The sequence below is a fragment of the Drosophila takahashii genome, chromosome 2R (assembly GCF_030179915.1).
Source record: "Drosophila takahashii strain IR98-3 E-12201 chromosome 2R, DtakHiC1v2, whole genome shotgun sequence".
Classification (NCBI taxonomy): domain Eukaryota; kingdom Metazoa; phylum Arthropoda; class Insecta; order Diptera; family Drosophilidae; genus Drosophila; species Drosophila takahashii.
This window is the reverse complement of record NC_091679.1, coordinates 18942493-18956713: the sequence shown is the minus strand read 5'-3', so window position 1 is coordinate 18956713 and position 14221 is coordinate 18942493. Positions and strand designations below refer to the sequence as shown.

The following is a 14221-nucleotide window of genomic DNA, read 5'->3' as shown; positions in this document are numbered from 1 at the left end:
ACTCATCGACCTCAAAAATAGTTCAACTTTTGCTAAAAGTCCCGCTAGATTGGCAAAATCTTACACTGTGCACCGTTGTCGCTCACAATTACCTCAGGAATTCCAAATTCTGGAAAGATTCGCTGGCTTAAAAATTCATTGATCAGACTTGTTGTGAATTTTTTTAAGAGACACAACCAATGATACCAGGAGAAATGATGTAATACTATTATCAAACCAATGTTACCCTTCTTTCTCCTTGGATAAGGACCTAAAATATTAATGTAAAGTTTTTGAAAAGGTCTAAGGTCTTTTTCCTTGCAGACATCACAATTGCGTATGTACTCCTCTTTAGATAGTCCTTGCCAATAAAAGATCCTTCGCAGTCTTTCTATAGTCTAGGATTGACAATGCTATCATGAGCTTTACGAATTGCAGGAGCACGTAACGGTTCTGGTACCCATATCCATTTAGCTGAATCCAGTTACACGTTTCCTGAAACATGTTCGGTGCGTATATAAACAAATCGATCCACACCCTGCACATCTGGGAATTGTTTTGAATTTTTTTTTAATTTCTTCTTCAGTTGTAAATAGTCGGGATCAAGAAACGATGAGGACTCTAAGCCAATTTCCGGGGTAATCAACTCATAACTAGCAATCTCATCTGTGCTAATTCTGGACAACGCGTCGATGACAATGTGATCCTATCCCTTTCTATGTGTAGCTGAGAATGAAAAGGACTGTAAGCGGAAAACCCAACGAGGCAGTCTCCCTGTTACCTCTTGTTGTCACATTAGCCACTGTAAACTACTATGATCAGTAACTACTTCGAACGGTTGCATTTCTAAATAGCAGCGAAATTTCTCTATAGCTAATATCACCGCCAGACATTCGCGTTCTATCACTCTATAATTCCTTTGGGACTTCGACAGTTTCCGGGACATAAAAGCAATTGGCAACTCTTTCCCCTCTTCCCATAATTGCACGAGCAACGCGCCAATGCCAAAATCGCTAGCGGCGCAATGTAGATAGAATTTTCTATCGAAGTGGGGATTCTGCAGAACCGGAGGTAATGTTAAAAAATTCTTTAAAGTATTCATTGCTGATTGGGCGGCCTCGTTCCACTTAAATGTTTTCTTACACGACAACACCTCGGTAATTGGGAACTTAATGTCTGAATAATTTTTAATAAATCGGCGATACCATCCACAAACACCAAGAAAACCACGAACTTGTTTTAGATTTTTCGGGGATGGCCAATTTACTATGCAAGAGACTTTACTAGGGCCGGTTGTTATCCCTCCACTTCCTATTACATAACCCAAGTAGCTGACCTTCGTTACACAAAAGTGACTCTTTGCTATTGTTTGGGGCGGGTCCTTGCCAAAAAGTGCTTCCAAACTGGTCTCCCAAATTAACTTCAGAAAGCGGGGTTGAGCGGGTTGATTTCACTTGTGGACTCTTTGACTTTTTATTCGGTAATAAACTACAATGGCGTAAGCCTAGATTACATGGTTTTTAACCGGTTCGGCTACCAGTGATGCCGAACCAGCGATGCTGACATAGTTCGACATGAACAGCTATGTTAAGAGTGAGATTAGCCTTCTTGAATTGATCCGCTATACGCACTAGTACTGCTAAGTGAGATGAAAAGTCTTTCGATACAATACAAAGGTCATCTAAATAGCAAAATACACAGTATCTTAAGTCAGGGGCATTACATAACCCGAAAGGCATGACTGTGACTTGGAAGAGAGCTCTACCTGAGACTGTAAATGCTGTTAACGGCTTTGCTTCTTCGGACAATCCGATCTGCCAATATGCATGTTTTAGGTCGAGCTTTGAAACAATGTTTTCCTTCGGAAGTCGAGCAAAAATTCCCATGCTTCATTTAATTTCCTAGCATCTAAACAGAGCCTTACCTTATTTGGCTTGACAACTAATTGAACAGGTGAACTTCACGCACTTCTTCTTCTTCTTCTGTGTCTGACTGCGAAATATTTGCTGGTAATGTTATCTATAGATGTGACCGCTCTTGGCGGTGGTGTTCTCATTGCCGTCAAGTCCATTCTGGTCTCTCAACGTATTCCGATAATTGGTATGGATAGTACATTAGAGTTTGTCGCTGTTCGGATTAAACTTCACGATTATTTCGTTTTCGTATCATGCTCATACGTACCTCCCCGGTCTGATATTAGCCTCTTCCTCCAGCATTTGGATCAAATACAGAGTATTCAGACTACCCTTGGCGATAACGATCATCTTATTGTTATGGGTGACTTTAATCTTCCTGCCATTTCTTGGACGCCGTCAACTGATTCAAGTGCTCTCGTTCCTACCACAGCACATGAGTTTGTACACGGTCCTATCGATCTTTCATTAGGACAACTGAGCTCAGTCATTAACTGCTCTAGCAAAGTTTAAGACCATATTTTTGCCTCGGAGTTCGCAAATGCATATGTAACTCGAATTAGCCCTCTCTCCAATCCTGAAGATGCGTATCATCCTACACTTGAGGTTACTTTAGAAGCATCAGCTCCATTACTGTCATTTCATGAAATCGAACCAGCAACTTTTCGCTGTTTTCGAAGAGCTAAATTTGCTGAAATGAATAGACACTTATCCGAACGCGATTGGTCTTTTATAGATTCTTATGATGATCCCTCGCACGTTGTAGAACAGTTTTATGGTTTACTATATTCAGCCTTCTATACGTTCGTTCCCTCATTTCTCACTGAACACGCGTCTCATAAGCCTCCGTGGTTCTCTCGTCGACTCTCTTTCCTAAAAACTCCATGTCTAGACTTTTTAAGAAATATAAAAGAACCGGGCTGCAAGTCGACCATTCTAGGTATCTAGTTGCTCGTTCAAATTTTTTAGTCCACAATTCCGATTGTTACAACAGTTACCTAAACCGTTGCAGAATCGAATTCCAAGACAATCCCAAGCAGTTCTTTGCATTCGTTAATTCGAAACGAAAATCGCAATTAAATTACCATTACCATCTTGCCTTCATCTGGATACAGTATCAGCCTCTACTGACTCCGATATTGCGAACTTATTCGCAAAATTTTTTCAGTCCACGTACTCTTCTTTTAGTTACGATAACACCTCTTCCTTCCTCTTCCTCACTCAAATTGTTTTTTCACACCCTTAATTAGTGAGGATGATGTTTTACAAAATTTGCAATCATTCAAAACGTCTTTCTCTTCTGGCCCTGAACTTGTACCGAGCTGTATATTAAAAAAATGTGCCGAGGCTTTGTGCAAACCGTTAACTAAACTTTTTCAGATATCCCTTCTTCACTCGTTTTTCCCTGAAGTTTGGAAAGAATCTTTTATCATTCCACTTCATAAAAAGGGAAGCAAGTCGGACATTAAAAACTACCGTGGTATTGCAAAACTAAGCGCGATCGCCAAGTTTTTCGAACAGCTTATCACCGCTGAGCTACAGCACCAATGCAGCTCAGTAATGTCTCCAACTCAGCATGGCTTTGTGAAACGAAGATCAACGACTACAAATCTTCTTGAGTTTACTTCAGTCATCAGAAGCGCCTTTAAAAATGATATTTAAACCGATGTTATCTTTACGGACTTCAGTAAAGCTTTTGACTCCGTGAACCATCAGTTATTATTGAAAAAATTAATACTTTTAGGATTCCCGATCACGTTGACTAAGTAGATCTCAGCTTACCTGACGAACTGGACTCAGAGAATTGCTTTTAAAAGCGCAGTCTCTAACCTTGTTCACGTGACCTCTGGTGTTCCGCAAGGGAGCCACCTAGAACCCTTACTGTTTGGAATTTTCATAAATGACTTGCCCCAAGTGGTTCTCTCTGCTCATGTTATGATTTAAGCCGATGACGTAAAACTCTGTTTGCCGTTATCAAATCCCGATTCCCAGGCACTTTTGCAAGTTGATCTGAACAATATGTATTCTTGGTGCATCCAGAATTTGTTGTTTTTGAACAACTCTAAATGTAACTTTATGTCCTTTTATCGGAAGAAGCTTCTCCTCACTACATATTCTATTGGGTCGAATGAACTTGAACGCATTTATTCCGTTACAGACCTTGGAGTGTTATTTAGCCACAACTTAAATTTTTCGAATCACATTGGTATCATAGTTAGTAAAGCAAAAGGGGTTTTTGCCTTTGTTAACCGTTGGTCGAAGGAATTTGAGGACCCCTACACCACAAAACATTTATACATTTTCTTGGTTCGTCCAATTCTTGAATATTGTTCGTGTGTTTGGTCACCCCAATATACCAATTATCAGAACCTTATCGAATCGGTACAGGAACAGTTCCTTTTGTTTGCTCTACGTGGTTTAAACTGGGAAACACATCGTCCCCTGCCATCGTACATGGATAGATTGCGTCTACTTAACCTGCCCTCCCTCAAGGATCGTCGGACCAGCCATGGTGTTATGATCCTCCACAAATTAATTACTGGACTTGTAATTTCAAGCTATCTTCTTGGTCAAATTCGGTTCTCCATCCCTGTAAGGTCTACTCGGCACTTACGACCTATTGCCCTCGATATTTGTAAAACGAACTTTCAGTTACATGATCCATTTCGCGTTTTATGTTCGCAATATAATGAACTGTATTTTTTGATATTTTCTGAATGCTCTGTTAATTTTATTGGAACAAACATCCTAACTTACCTTTCTTTGCCCCCTTCCACGTGATGTGGGTGGGGTACTATGTTTATGTTGGCAGATATTTGCTAACTTTATAAATAAATAAATAAATAAATAAATAAATAAAATAAATAAAATAAATAAAATAAATAATATAAATAAAATAAATAAAATAAATAAAATAAATAAAATAAATAAAATAAATAAAATAAATAAAATAAATAAAATAAATAAAATAAATAAAATAAATAAAATAAATAAAATAAATAAAATAAATAAAATAAATAAAATAAATAAAATAAATAAAATAAATAAAATAAATAAAATAAATAAAATAAATAAAATAAATAAAATAAATAAAATAAATAAAATAAATAAAATAAATAAAATAAATAAAATAAATAAAATAAATAAAATAAATAAAATAAATAAAATAAATAAAATAAATAAAATAAATAAAATAAATAAAATAAATAAATAAATTAAAAGCTAAGCATACGATCAATTTCGGTATGGAGATAATATCTTTGTTTCACCGTTTTTGCTGTTCCTATGTCTATATCGTGCTTTATCCAATCAGTACGGCCAAGCCCTTGACGTTCAAAACTTGGAAACATTTCCTTGACGGTTTCAAGTTGTCTACGCTGAAATTCGGATAATCTGAATTCTTCTCAATTCTTCCGTTTCGGTGTCTAAGCAATTTATGGATCCCAAAATCTCGGGAGCAACCTCTGAGAAATCGATTTTTATTGAATGTTGCGCTTACAATTTGCACAATTGGGTCTATGTATTTGTGGTTTTCCGCAACCATAGCAAGATACTCGCTTTTCAGCCAAACAGTCTTCCCACACGTGTCCAGGCATCTTACAATTCCAGCATGTTTATTCGCTGTGTGATTAACTGCGGCGATCGAAAGATCTGACTCACTATTCTCTATTTCCTCATCGGGCTCTTCGTCTAGTGCGTAAACACGAAAGTTACCTGAGTCTTTACCTTTCTGTGGTACCAGTCGGGGTTTACCAAGATCCTTAAGAAAGTTCTCACGCAATGCGGAGATCGACGAAACCTTTTCGAACAATAATCTGTCTTTCATTTAGAAACTGATGAATGTTCTTGTTTAGAAGTTCAAAATCACTATCCAAGTTTTCTCGAGTTAATATGTTTAAACGTTACAAAAACTCTTCAACTGACAAGCCTTCCGAAGATCCAACAAAGCGTACCAACCCTTTTTGAAGAATGTCTGCGATTTTATGCGAACTAATGGCGAATCGCTCATGGCTTGTTCCTATGTTTGAACTATTTAACGATGCTAAAACCTGTGATACGGTTTCTCTGACTAGCGACTCCATATTATCCACTTTAATTTCGAGTTGTCTAGCACGAGTACGTGGTCTTCCGGGTGGCCTTCTGGCAAGTCCTCCTCGGGGTCCTCGTCGTTGCCGATGGACATCGACATGACCTGCCAGAGTATTTTCCCGTTGTTGTCTTACTCTTTCTTCGTCAACATCTAGTAATGGTAATACAGCGCCTTCCTCCTCTCTACCTACAAGTTCTAATTCCTTCGTTAAGGAGCGGGTGCATGGCCGAATACCTACAGGTAATTTCTTACCATGCTGTGCTTTTTGGTTATCTTTTGGTTTAGAAGAATGATTTCCAACAATGTAATTTACATTTTTGACGCTTACTAGGTCCATACAACTGGAACATTCTTTTGTCTCCGTAACTCGTTTTTATAAACAGGATTTATGGAATATGTGTTGGCATTTGGTTACTGCACACGGTTGTGTATCTTCCATACGCTCTCCACAAACTATGCAGACATCATGTGATGCTGGTGGTGGATTTCTAAATTCATCTGGTGTATGCTCCACTGGCATGATTATAATGTTTTACTTGATTATTTATTTTCTTTCTAAATAATTCCTTGGAAAAATTTCAAAAGCTCCTAAAAAAAAAAATAAAAAATAAAAATAATATTAAATAAATCTATTCAACTGTGATTTTATTTCTGTTATTCTGGGCTATTGCACTAAAGGTGTCCACTCAACCAAAATAAATGTTTTATACCATCCGATCTCGGACAGGGAAACTTATGTGAATCTACCTCTGCTTTCCAGTAGAACCTGCATACAAAACTCCCCATGGTTGTGTTGACGAAATCTAAATAGTGAATTTCTCTGCCTAAAATTTCAAGCTAGTTGTCTACCTATTCCAATTTGGTCAAAATATTCAAAAGCTCAAATACTCGATTTTCAAAATTAAACTAAGTGTCCATCTACTCTAAATTAAACTCATGAATATCATCGAAAAGAATTGAGCTATTTATTGAATCTTTAATTGTACTTGACATTTTTTTTAAAAAATTCTTCTATTGATATTCTACAACCCTGCTGTTTTAATAGGTCATTCCTTTCTTTTAATAAAGTATGCGTATTTGCGGTCGATACCACCAGTTTACAAAAAAAAAATCGATGAAATATACCATGAATGAAACCTTTGTTTTCCGGTAAGGTACGTCTTCCTGATTAAGAAAATGACACTTAAAATTTTTTTTATGAATAAATTTTTTTTTAAAGTGTAAAAAACGTTTTTGACACTTTTTTAATTTCTAACTTGAGTTGTGGTTAACCGATTTCAACCATAAGTGACTCATTTTACAGGTAATAGTTTTAGGCGTGTATTTTTAACGATGCCATTTATGCCAGCATTTCTGAATTTTTTCTCACTTTTACAATTTTGACGAAGTGTAGCTTCTAAACTAATGAATGGAACTCAATGCAGTGTATAAGAAAGTTGGAGAGCATTCTATTACCTGTAAAATTAGTTATTTATGGTTGAAATCGGTTAGCCACAACCCAAGTTAGAAATTGAAAAAGGGTCAAAAACGTTTTTTACACTTTAAAAAAAAATGTATCCATAAAAAAAATTTTAAGTGCCATTTTCTGAATCAGGAAGACGTACCTTACCGGAAAACAAAGGTTTCATTCATGGTATATTTCATCGATTTTTTTTTTGTAAACTGGTGTACTTTTCGCATGCGCAATTTAGTTCGAATTCCAAGAAACATACATTTTCTTTATATAAAACTAGCAGGATCTGTATCCCGCAGCTTCGCCTGCGGAAATTAAAATTGAAAATTAAGCATTGCTTTATCTTTGGTACTTGTTTTAAATTTTAAAAATTCTTAATTTTTATTTTATAAACCGAGAAAAGATTTTATCAGAACTTTTTCCCTGGATATCCGTAAAAACAAAAATATTTTGTCCTTTGAAAACTACTTAAAAAAACATGTGTTTTTTTTAAATCTTTTTTTTATTTTTATTATTTATTTATTTATTTCGCCAACGGACATACCTTAACTGGCTACTTATACAATCCAACAAATTATATTACGTACTCGTTGGATCAACACAGAAACATTTCTATTAAAACATATAATCATTTCCGATAAACTTATGAATTGTATTTGAATCTCGCGCGTATCATTTTGCGTTTTCGTATTTACCATTCTTGCATTTGTATTTACCATTCACCATTCTTGTATTCACCACGAGTTGGCCGCTGCGCCGACACGAAAATGGTCATTATTAAAATCACGATCGCCCAGAGCGCACACAATTCGCAACTCGAGTTTTCTTTTAATCAAAATCGCTAAATTCGACCTAATCACACCGCCCAAATCACAACCCCGGCAAGAAAACGCTCTTGTCCCTACATTTTGGCGCACAACGTGGAGCTGTGTGATTAATTTCACTTAAGTTGGATTTTTCGTCGTTGGATCGCTCAATCGTCATCCCCCTTTTCGTCGTCGCTTCGCACAGTTGCCATTTACCGTTGTTCTTCGCCTCGCTGGAAGTTTGCCTGGAAACACACGCCGTTCGTTTACAGTTGGTTTATTGGAATATTTCACTCACACACAAAGCTGGAAGTCGTCGTCGCTGGCTCAACTGGAACTTCGCTGGATAACCAATAAGTATTATATTTTCGTCGCCAACGGTACTTGAAGGTATCTGGTCTATTTTGTTTCACTAAAACAAGCGGAACAATTCTATTGCAACAATATGAGTCTCGATCAGCTAAAACAGCAGCGTGTAAACATTCGCAGGAACATTTCTCGGATCGGTAGCAAGCTACAGGGTACACATGAGGAAGAAAATTCGTCGGATATGTCTACGGGTCAGCTAAACTGCTGGCTTGGAATCCTGGAGGCATATTTCAAACAGCTGATGGCAGTCCAAACAAAAATAGAGGAGCTTCACCCTTCGGATTCATCGCGCGGTGAGCTTGAAGATTTATATGTCTCAGTCAAAGTTGGGATTAAAGAGCAGCTTGGAGAAGATTTTCAGAACTCCACTGTATTCGAAAAGGCATCAAGTCATTCCCTTGTATCGTCGTTGAAACTACCTGCCATCGAGCTCCCCAAATTTGACGGGAATTATGCTGGCTACAAAAACTTCATTACATCGTTTAAGAAAGTGATAGATCAACATGCAGGCTTATCGAATATTGAAAAATTCAATCAGCTTATCAGTTGCTTATCTGGAGCAGCTTTAGAAACAGTAAAGGCTTTTCAAATTACTCCCGATAACTACCCAAAGGCCCTTGAGCGCCTTAAGGAGCGCTATGATAACCACACTCTGGTATTTTTAGATAGCATATCATCCTTGTTCAACCTGCCAGCCGTTACCAAACCAAATAGTAACCAACTTCGTAGCCTAATAGATAATGCTGCCGCTCTATATAACTCGCTGAGGTCATTGGGCTCTGAATCCGATATTGCTCAGACCATGCTAATTTCCATTATAATGCAGAAAGTTGATCCGCTCACCAGGAAGAAATGGAACGAGTCATTAAGCTTTGCGGGCTTACCCAAATGGAAGGAGTGTATAGCACTAATTGATAGGCATTGTAAATACCTGGAAACCTCCGACCAGACCGAAACTAGTACGAAAGCGCACCAGGCAGTTAGTGGCGGTAGATATCGCTATCAGCAAGGACAACGTCTAGGGGCAAGCTTTAATTGTACCACTCAGACCTGTCTCTATTGTTCCGATGCTAATCATAAAATATTTAGCTGCCCCCAATTCAAAACTCTAACAGCCCTGCAGCGGTATGAGGTTGCTAAAAGACAATTGCTCTGTCTAAACTGCTTAGGCAAGGGACATCATCTGTCTAAGTGTCCTTCTAGCCTGAAATGTCGTTTGTGCTCTCGATCACATCCCACCCTGCTTCATCGTGAGAGTGCAAATTTAGGTCAGCAAACCCAGTCGGAACCACCATCCAGCGTCGACGTTGTTTCTCACACTCACACAGGCTATTCACATGACCAAGTCATCTTGGCCACGGCCATGGTTTTGGTAAGGGATGCAAACGGTAGTTATAGAATTGGTCGAGCATTACTTGATTCATGCTCGCAAGTCAACTTTCTTTCTGATAGCTTCGCTCAAGCCCTTCGGTTACCACGGAGTAACAGCAATATAAATATCTGCAGCATCGGGGACAGCCAAACTCGGATAAGACAACTGGCAACAACAGCAATTAAGTCTGGGCTTAACAATTTCGAACTTGCGCTTGAATTCTGTGTCACTAAGCATATCGCCTATCAGCCAGATGCCGATATAGACACCTCATCTTGGAATTGGCCTCGAAATGCTCCACTAGCAGATGATACATTCTATAGAACTCGCCCAATAGATTTGCTGTTAGGAACTGAAGCATTTTTCGACATCATCTCAGTCGGACAAATCAAACTTGGTCCTAGCCTTCCTACCATACAGAAAACCTTGTTTGGATTGGTTGTCACTGGTCGCTGTAAACGGGCTAGTCCGACAACATCGCACTGTTATTCTCTTACATTAGAGGAATCGATTAACAAAAACCTGGAAAAACTTTGGCAGTTGGATGAAGTGGAAAGGGCAGACAAGGTCTTCCCCGAACATCGTAGTTGTGAGCAAGCCTATCTGAAAACAGTATACCAGGAGGCGAATGGTAGAGTAGTCGCACAGCTGCCGTTCAAGGATGATCCTTCAATGTTGGGCAAGTCCTACGACACAGCTCGTCGTAGATTTGAATCACTTGAGCGTCGTTTAAAGGGATCACCTGAAGTCAAGGCTGCGTACGTGGATTTTATGCGAGAGTACGAAGAGCTCAATCATTTAACACTGGTTCCTAAGCCCAGATTAGATGAGCCTCACTTCTATATCCCCCACCACTGCGTATTCAAACCAAGTAGTACCACAACTAAATTGAGAGTTGTTTTCGACGCGTCGTGTTAGACTTCCACTGGAGTATCGTTGAATGACCTACTTATGGTGGGACCAACTATACAGAGTGACTTGTACACATTGCTTATTCGCTTTAGGACCTTCAAATATGCCATTACCGCCGATGTTGTCAAGATGTTCAGACAGGTTTTGATTGATTCGCCACATCGCAAATTTCAGTATATACTTTGGAGAGACTCACCAGAAAAGGAGCTGAAAACGTATCAATTGAACACCGTTACCTACGGTACAGCGTCTGCGTCGTATCTTGCCATCCGCAGCATGTTTTATCTGGCCGACTTGTACGGAGCTAATAATAAGGCTGGCTCACAAGCGTTAAAATCATCATTCTATGTGGACGATTTCCTTTGTGGTCATGATACCTTAGACGGACTTGGGGAAATTAAACGCGAAGTCACTGACATTTTGAATAGGGGTGGTTTCGAGCTAAGGAAATGGCACTCGAATCACAAGGAATTCGTGGACAACCATAACTTGAAACCTCTGAACATCGAAGACAGTACAGTTGCAAGTACGCTGGGTATGAATTGGAACCAAATGATGTATTTCTTTTTGAATTCACGCCTAAAAAGGCAGTCTCGGTGACTAAACGTGCCATACTTTCGATTTCGTCATCACTCTTCGACCCTCTGGGATTGATTTCGCCGATCACCATAACAGCAAAGATTTTATTACAGGAGTTATGGTTGATGAAGCTGAGTTGGGATGAATCGGTTCCACAAAACATCGAACATGGGTGGAAATCATTCATCGAATCGTTATCGTCACTTCAAAGTCTCTCAGTGCCTAGATATTGTTTACAGCCAAATAAGGACGGATTCGAACTTCATGGATTTAGCGATGCCTCGATACGTGCCTATGGCTGCTGTATCTACACACGCACGATTGATCCGAATGGCAAGGTTACTGTAAGACTGCTTACATCGAAATGCAGAGTGGCTCCAACACGAAAACTGTCTTTGCAAAAATTGGAATTGGCAGGGGCACATCTTTTGGCAAAGCTGATCTCAAGAATTCGTGGAATCCTTACAAATCATCCGTACAAAATATTTCTATGGTCAGATTCGCAAATCGTTCTATATTGGCTAGGACAGCACTCTGCTACATTATCAACATTCGTGGGAAACCGTGTGTCCGAGATACAGGAGTTCTCTACTGATTGTACTTGGCGATACGTTCCGACAAAGGTTAATCCAGCGGATATGGTATCCAGAGGGTGCACCCCCTTAGAACTAGCCGACTCAATTTGGTTCACTGGACCCTCTTATCTACAACAACCAATAGAAGACTGGCCAAAAGACAAACGAGGTCAGATAGATCCCGAAGTAGTCTCATGTGAGAGGCGCAAAGCAGCATTCGTCGCAAAAATATATGACAACCCCTTGCTCATCTTAGTCGAAAACTCTAGCTCTCATCTTCGTTGCCTTCGTATTGTAGCGTGGATGCTTCGGTTCGTAAATAGATCACGAAAGGAAGCGTCATTTGATCCAACTTCTCCGTCGCCACCAGAGCTAAACCGAACATTCCACTGCATTATTCGGAATCTACAAGGGCAGTCATTTCCTCAGGAGCTTCGATCTTTACAAAAGGGTGAAGAAGTTCGTACACAACTAAAGTTTTTAACCCCATTTCTAGACACCATAGATGGATTTCCGCTAATAAAGGTCGGTGGCAGGCTACAACAATCGAATCTGCCAGAATCTCAAGTACACCCAATCTTGCTCAGCAGCAAGGACGAGTTCGTTTAGCGCTACATCAAACATCTTCACATCCGAAATTATCACGCGGGTCCGAAGGCGTTAGTTGCTCTCATTCGACTTCGTTTTTGGATTGTAAATGCTCGAGACGCAGCCAGACGCGTTGTTCGATCCTGCATACATTGCGTCCGTTATAAGCCACAGCTGCAGCGACAAATCATGGGAAATCTTCCGGTGGAGCGTCTAACAGTTTCAAGACCATTTGCACGATGCGGTGTTGACTTCGCTGGACCAGTCAACATATACATGCGTATAAGAGGAAAGGGACCAACAAAGGGTTATATATGCATATTCGTATGCTTTGCATCAAAGGCCGTCCATATCGAATTAGTTTCGGACCTTTCAACGGAGGCATTTGTAGCGGCCTTAAAACGCATGATTGGAAGACACGGACTACCAACCGATATATTTTGTGACAATGCCACAAATTTTGTTGGGGCTTGTAACAAATTGAAGGCTCTCCGCGAATTCTGGTTTAAAACCGAAACTACATAAGCTATTACATCCTTTTGCTCAAAAGAATTTATAAACTTTCGATTTATTCCCCCCAGGGCTCCACATTTCGGAGGACTGTGGGAGGCCGCCGTGAAGAGTGCGAAAGGACTATTAAATCGTTCATTCATAAACGCGCGCCTAATCTTCGAAGAACTCAGCACAGTTCTTATCGACGTCGAAGCGATCCTAAATTCGCGACCAATATCGCCACTAGCATCTGATCCTAACGTCTTGGAGGCCCTCACTCCGGGTCACTTCCTCGTAGGAAACTCGTTACGTGCGTTGCCTGAAGACCCGTCCAAAGGCGAAAACATCGACAATTTGGAGCGTTGGAGAAGAGTCAGCGCAATAAAGCAACATTTTTGGCAACGATGGGTCAATGAGTACGTAGTAGAGCTGCAGATGCGATCGAGCTGGAACAAGGTGATGGACAACGTAGCCATTGGAAGCATGGTCATCGTTCATGAAGACAACGTGCCTCCACAACGCTGGATAATGGGTCGAGTCGAAGCTACTACGTCAGGCAAGGATCGTCGAGTTAGAGTGGCTGACGTTCACACATCCAAGGGCATCATCAGACGTCCTATACACAAGCTGGCCCTATTACCTGTCTGTTGAAATTCACGAGCGTAATTTCAATGGGGCCGGGATGTTGGATCAACACAGAAACATTTCTATTGAAACATATAATCATTTCCGATAAACTTATGAATTGTATTTGAATCTCGCGCGTATCATTTTGCATTTTCGTATTTACCATTCTTGCATTTGTATTTACCATTCACCATTCTTGTATTCACCACGAGTTGGCCGCTGCGCCGACACGAAAATGGTCATTATTAAAATCACGATCGCCCAGAGCGCACACAATTCGCAACTCGAGTTTTCTTTTAATCAAAATCGCTAAATTAGACCTAATCACACCGCCCAAATCACAACCCCGGCAAGAAAACGCTCTTGTCCCTACAGTACTAACATTTACAAAATAATTAATTAACCTATGTTTAAAAATGGTTTTATTTGGGAAATAGTCTGATTGCATATCAGCTGGAAGTGCGTT

The 14221-nt window shown here is 39.7% G+C and overlaps 1 protein-coding gene across 1 annotated transcript; it reads left to right on the top strand.

Moving 5' to 3' along the window:
* The first annotated feature begins 8686 nt into the window (after positions 1 to 8686).
* On the top strand, positions 8687 to 13779 carry LOC138912202 (uncharacterized). The gene is made up of 5 exons (XM_070212069.1): positions 8687 to 9599; positions 10485 to 10740; positions 10987 to 11429; positions 11972 to 12125; positions 13218 to 13779. Exons 1-5 carry the CDS (start codon positions 8687 to 8689, stop codon positions 13777 to 13779), a joined length of 2328 nt encoding a protein of 775 aa, XP_070068170.1.
* Positions 13780 to 14221: the final 442 nt, after the last annotated feature.